Source organism: Alnus glutinosa, chromosome 2 (genome assembly GCF_958979055.1).
Source record: "Alnus glutinosa chromosome 2, dhAlnGlut1.1, whole genome shotgun sequence".
Lineage (NCBI taxonomy): Eukaryota > Viridiplantae > Streptophyta > Magnoliopsida > Fagales > Betulaceae > Alnus > Alnus glutinosa.
In genome coordinates this window covers 30,317,108-30,323,910 of record NC_084887.1, presented here as the reverse complement: position 1 = coordinate 30,323,910, position 6,803 = coordinate 30,317,108, and the positions used below count along the sequence as shown (strand labels likewise).

Here is a 6,803-nt window from a genome sequence, read left to right as displayed (position 1 = left end):
TAACCAAAACAACAGCAAATTCATTACACCCAAACCCAGAAAACACAGCAAGAAGCCAGAAAAAATAGCAAGAACTCGGCCATTCAACCCAGTCGCCCGAAACCCAAAATCAATACAAGATGGGAAAAAAAACAACAGCATCACGCCGGGACCAAAACAACAACATCACGCCGGAAATAAAACCCAAAATGGGAAAAAAAAAATCAATACAAGAGAAACCCTAAATCATCAAACCAATTCGCCGGAAATTATCAAACCAAAACGCCCGAAACCCAAAATCAAATTCAATACACCCAAACAATAGCAAATCGCCGGAAATAAAACCAGAAAAAAAAATACCAATCCATGAGAATCGGTCGCCGGAAATCGGTCTCCCTCTTGCATCTCCAGCTCCGATCGGTCTCCCTCTTCCATCTCCCTCTGTGTGAAGAAAAGAACAAAAAAAAAAAGGAGATTTAGGAACGAAGAGCGTGGGAAAAAGGGAAAGAAGGAAAAGAACAAATACACGCGGAAATCATACCACATACCGGATCTCCAGCTCTCTCGGTCTCCGTCTTCCATTTCCCTCTCTGGCTCTCTATGACTGTGTGAAGAAATAAGGCTGGGGAAGAAAAGAAATAAGGGGAAGAAAGAAGGAAGAAGGCAGAAAAAAGAAGAAAGAAAAAAGAAGAAGAAAGAATCGGCCGTCCATTATCCTTGAAGGAAGAAGAAAGAAGAAAAAAGAAATGATAAAGAAAAAAAGAAGAAAGAAAAAAGAAGAAGAAGGAACCGGCGTCCATTATCCTCGAAGGAAGAAAAAAAAAAGAAAAAAGAAATGATAAAGAAAAGTCAAACAATGCGGGCGGTGCAGAAGAAAAAAAAAAAAGGAGGGAATTTTGAATCACTTTGCTACGTTTATTTGATACACGCGGCCAATTGGCCGCGTGTAAAAAATAAACGCGGCCACTTGTTTTTCGCAAACAATCTGTCACGTAGTCATTAAGACACGTGGCTAGTTGGCCGCGTGTCTACAGTAACTATTACTGTAGACACGCGGCTAATTACTTCTTTTTTTTGTAGTGTCTTAACACTCAAGCACAACTCAACTAAAATGAAAGGACCTGGTCTAGCTTACACGTCACCTGAAATGTCCAAGTAATTTAAAGCTTATTACAAAGGTAAACTGTGAAAAGAGCTAAGAATGTTTAGAAGAAAAAAAAAAAAAAAAAAACAAGAAAAACTGCCAGAAAACCACAAAAACAGCAGCATCAGAAATCGTCGTCACCGGAGCCGGCGCGTGCAAGACACGCGCTGTCACGGGAACCGGCATGTACGATACACGCGCCATCATCAGAAGCCCTCCAGCAGCAGACAACATCCGAAACCACCGATCTACACCAGCCACCACCGCACACGACAGGCAGTGGCCCTCACGCGCAAGAAACAGGAGAAAAACTCCTCGGCGCGTGCTGGCCACGCGCCAAGCAGGAGGCACCACCACGGCCGTGGCTTGACACAATCCGACCGGATGAAGCCGACGACCACCACGGAAGAGCGCGTGATGAGAGAAAACTAGCCGAAGGTCACAGATCTAGCTCTAAAGAAAATTGCAAATTTTACACAGCCAGCCATAACCTTCGCCAGAAAACTCTACAGACGACCACTTCCTTCTACCAATAGCTGATGTAGCTTCTGCCAAAATAAACCAAGAAAGAAAGCAACAGAAAGAACAAGAAAAAGCTTCATAGCTCTAAAAGCTAGGAGAACAACAGCCACCACCGGCCAAAGCCAGGGGGAACAAAATCCGCAGCCCTAGAGGCTGGGAGACATCTAGCCTCCACTGGTTCGCACCAAGGAGGGCAAAAAACCACCGTAGCCTAAGGCTAGGGGGAACAGATCCGGGAGGAGGGAGACATGAAGCCTCCCTCCCCCGGCACAAAGACCTCAAATTCTAACTTTCTCTCTCTAGAAAAGAAACGAGACCTTCTCTCTCTAGACTTTATCATAACGGGAAGGGTGTGTTTTCAATTTTTTTTTTTTTTTTTTGCTTTATTCATTACAGTGGTCAATGTAGGAATTCTCCCTCCTTTCTTCTGTTTAATGTAATCTCATTTAAAAAATAAAAAATAAAAAATAAAAAACAAAGAAAACTAGAATCGCCTTCATCTTAATATTGTCATATCTTATTAAGATACGTGTAATGTTAAAATAAAGACTCATATTTTTTTAAAAATTCTTTTAAAATTAATATAATTTTTAACATTATCATTATATCATAATTAATACTAATCTATCACACAATTAATAATAATTATAAAAATCATATTAATTTAAAAAAAAATTCAAAGAAGACATCAATCTACCAATTTAAGAATATTACTCGCAAGCTGGATAAGTGCACGTGTTATGGTTTTCCTAGCTGCATCCAACAGGACACTTAAAAAAAGCTCATGCCTGAGGCCCTCTCACCTCCCCCTCCCGGCGCTGTTCCTCCCCTAGCCTTCGGCTAGTGGGGTTTTTGTCCTCCTGGCTTGTTGCCAGTGGAGGTTCTGTTCCCCCGATGTTTGATCCGGTGGTGTTTGTTTGTTTCTTTTTTTTTTTTTTCCTTTGTTTTGTTGTTGTTTGTTGGTGCAAATAGAAGATTTTCTGGTTCAGATCCATGACAAACGGCGGGTGTTGGTGGTTTCGGCTGAGGTGTTGCCAAAGTTAGATCTACAAAACTCGGCTGGGATTTCATCGACAAGGATCTTTCTGTTGCGGTCGCCGGCCTTCCCCGGTCATGGTGGTCATTCGGCGAGTCCGTGTGGTGCGCTCCAGTTCGGCGTGTGACCAACACGCGCCGGGGTTTCCTTTCCATGGTCTTGCGCGTGAGGGTCACCGTCTGCTTCTCCGGCCTTGGACGGTGACTATTTGGACTCCTGAAGGTCGTCTGGCGCAAGAGAGGTTCTCGGAGATGGTTTGTGTTTTACATGTGTTGTCTCCGGCGGCGGTTTCTTACAGTTTCTCGTTTCCGAAGATTTTTCTATTTGTTTGGTGTACATTCTTGTCTATGTTTCACAGCTTACCGTAATGGTAGCTGCTCTAAGCTAGTTTTCTAGCTTTGTGGTTAGAGAATCTTCTTCCCTAATCACTCCTACGGCCTTCGGGCTCTGATGGTTGTAGATTGGCTTGTGATGCCGTGGTTCTTTGTTCTGTTCTTTGTTTGTATTGCTCTTTGGGCGTATGTTTCAGTAATGAAAATACCACTTGTTAAAAAAAAAAAAAAAAAAAAAAAAAGCTGATGCCTGATTATAAAGCTCCTCGAAAGTAGCACCAAAAGGATTAAAGCAAAACATCTGTCCAAACCCTCATACTCATACAACACGTGTATAACTTACTGCCTCCATATGCTGACACGTATTATCTCCCATCACAGCCAATAAAACCCACTCTCTCAAAGGCCAAAGCTTTACATTGCCTATAAAAGTCAAGGTCCTAGGCTCCCAGCACCATCCCAAACCACGTTACACGCCTAAACTTTGATCTCAGAAATTTTCAGAATTGCTTTACCAATATGACAACAGCTGGGATTGGAATTCCAGTATGTGTTCAATGTGGGACGGCTAGCAATCCTTGCCGGTGCAAGGTGGTCGGCCCGACTCTTGGGTTCCTGGCGTTTGCCGTGGCTGCTATTGTGGAGTGGCCGGTGGGGGCTTTGGTCTATTGCTTTCGCCACATGAAGGGCCGCCGCATCATGGCTCATCCAGCCACCGTTGTTTACCCAACCGTCTCCAATGCATTTCCAATTTGATTACTTCTTTGGTGAAAGCGGCCGCTTGTGTTATAAAATAAATCGGTGTCTTAATGTGTTAATTAAAAGTGTGTACGTAAGTTGTGTGTTTTTTATGTAATTCGCTTCTAATGATACCAGTTTGTGACTACTTGCACTACTTCTTAGCTAGATAATAGTAGATAAATACTAGCATGTAGAGGAAGTGAACTATTGCTAATAGTGAAAGTAAACCTAATCCTAATAAGGAAAGAAAATATTTGTATGTAATGAAAATAAACATTTTGTTAGTAGTGAAAGTAAATCACTCATAGTGAGGAAAATAAATAAATAAAACAAATCTAATCGAAAATAAATAAAGTCATAATTATAAATAACAAAATAAAATAAAATAAAAGTTTGACTTGACGATCATGTCTTTTCTTTTGTATTTTCATTGTCTGAGAACAAGTAAAATTCTAAACAAATGGCCTACTCTAATATTATTTTTAACATTTTTATATTTTCGTTTTAGATCTAGATGTGACTCGAAGATACAGGCATTTGTGAGTTCAATGCGAAAATTTTCATGGATTACATTATAAGAAATTTTTGTTATGGATTAAATTATAAGAAATTTTTGAAATAAAAAATGAATATTTGAGAACATTGTAGACATCATTTGAAAATGAGTAGTTCAGATAGAATCGAGCTTTCGGTTGATCCAGATACTTGGGATCCAATGGATGAAGACATGGTCTCTCTGGATCCCATTGAATGAGTATATTATGTCCTACATCAAACTAATAGGTCTATGGGTATTTTTTTTTAAAAAAAAATTAGTTTTTTGAAGTTAAATTCTGTTAAAATATTTGACGGATTCTTGTAGATGCAATGTCAGCACCGACGACAAATGACACTTTTAAAATTAATATTAAAAAAAAAAAAGAAAAAGAAAAAGAAAAAGGAAATAAGTGACTACTGATTGAGCAGCCACCCCTTTGGGCGGTGGCCAGCGTAGCACCCCTCGTCTGTGTGATTGATGCAATTAAAGTTATCCTTTATCTTGAGAGCTAAGGAGTGGAAATGGTCTAGCTCTGCAAGGTGTGAAGAGCTTGTTACTATTCAGAGCAATATGCTGCCTACTGTTAATTGGTGATGTTGATCATGCCATTTGGGTTTCTTCAAAGAGTCAAAGCTGCTACGTGGGAAGATATTAGAAAGCAGGAAATAGAAGGTGGATCGGTGGAGACTAATCTGGAATGTTGTAGCTAATATTCCCAATTATGTTTTTTTTCTAATTTGGCTTTGTTTTTCGTAATGGCCTCTCTACTGGCCGGAGAGAAAGTTTTGAGCTGTGGTTTAATTTGTTGGGGATGTGTCTTGTTCTTTCTGCCGTGGATGTATTGAAAATGCTGAGCACTTGTTCTTTGGTTCTGGCCCTTCTGGGTTTAATGCTAGGCTGCATGTGGAAGGCTCTTATGCAGAAAAATTTGCCGTTTGATCCCCCTGTTGAGTGGTCTGATCGATATATATAGCGAGTCATGGTCTTCAACATTGGAGGAAAAAGAGTTTATTTTTTGCTAGCTCTAGCAAACTTTGCTTAAGAAATGAGGGGAAAAAAAAAGGGTGGGTTTCTTTAATTTGGTTAATTATGAAAAGATGGCCACAACGGAGGAGGAGATGGTAATGAAATACAAAGATCCATGAGCAACATGCTATTCCAATAGACCTCAACAGTGATAATTACCATAGCACAGTATTCAACCTCGGTGCTTAAATGGGCAACAAATGATAGCTTTTTGGCATATTAAAACATATGATTCTCTTTGTTTCAATTCACTTAATGAGCAGGCCAGCCAGATTTAAAATTAGGACATTTAATGGTATGTATAAAATTAATTTGGCATGTCTGTTAAAAAAATTAAATAATATTGTAAAATTGTTTATACTCAGTGACAGAGTCACACGATCGAACTCACGAAGGCCAATAAGAGCCATGACCCTCCCAAAATTTAAAAAAAAAAAAAAAAAAAAAAAGAAATCTCATTTGTATGTGTTGATAAGGAGAGATTTTGAAGTGGTTGGTTAATTGCCCTCCCAAGCTGTGTGGCATTCTTCCAAATTGGCTTGAAGAACTGGCAGTTGAAACTTTATAATTGAGAAAAATGCAGAATTTGAAGGGTGTCTTTTACCCCAAGGCCAAAAAGCCAAAGAAAAAAATAGATCGAGGACCTGCCTTGTTCTTTGTTTTTGTCTTGGAGAAAGCTTTCCAATTTCTTGCTAAGCATTTCATTTTTTTATATATATGTTTTGAATTTATATTACAAGCAAAAGATGCATTTATCTATTGTAAAATTTGGAAAGAAAGAGGTGTGTTAATTAAAGAGGTGGTGGTATTTTAAGAATGATGTCGGCTTCTTGAGTGGACAGTTGTTTTTTTTTTTTTTTTTTTTTTTTAGAAATCAGTTTCATATATTTTGGAAGGGCATTTTTGTTATTTCACTTTTATTTAAGACAAAAATGCCCCTCAAACTGCAAGGAACCGTTCCTTATATGTGTGTACATTTTATTTTGGCGTTGAATTCTTGCTTTCGTCACACAGTTTTAGATACATAACTTTAAGTTTAAGTAATTGGGACAATAACAAAATATATTACCCATTTAAATAGCGTATTCTTTAACCTTCTTAATTTATTCTCTTTTAGAGGAACAATAATAACTCAACACGTGTACAAGAAAACAAGAATGCCCTTCATCTCGCTATTGGTGCATGTTGGATATATAAGTGCACCCCATGCTTTGGCTGCATCGCACTAGGACACTAAAAAATATCTCATGCCTACTCAGAAAACTTCTCGGAAAAGTCTCGAAAGTGCACCAGAAGGATAAGGCAAAACATCATCTTTCCAACCCCCTCATATGCTGACAACACGTGTATAACTTACTGCTCCCATATTCTGACACGTAGCATGCATCCTCCCATCACAACCAATAAAAAAAAAAAAAAAACCCTCTCTCTCTCACAGACCCCGACATTGCCGGCCTATAAAAGTTAAGGTCCTGCACCATCTAA

General features: G+C 39.1%; 1 protein-coding gene and 1 long non-coding RNA gene across 2 annotated transcripts; one reads left to right on the top strand and one right to left on the bottom strand.

Moving 5' to 3' along the window:
• On the bottom strand, positions 1 to 639 carry LOC133859263 (uncharacterized). The gene is made up of 2 exons (XR_009898727.1): positions 521 to 639; positions 1 to 420 (listed from the first exon to the last, which is right to left on the bottom strand). It is a non-coding gene; the product is annotated as an uncharacterized LOC133859263 (long non-coding RNA).
• A 2,893-nt stretch (positions 640 to 3,532) lies between these two features.
• LOC133860487 (uncharacterized) lies at positions 3,533 to 3,769 on the top strand. Its single transcript, XM_062296077.1, has one exon. The coding sequence runs from the start codon at positions 3,533 to 3,535 to the stop codon at positions 3,767 to 3,769; it is 237 nt and encodes a 78-aa protein (XP_062152061.1).
• Positions 3,770 to 6,803: the final 3,034 nt, after the last annotated feature.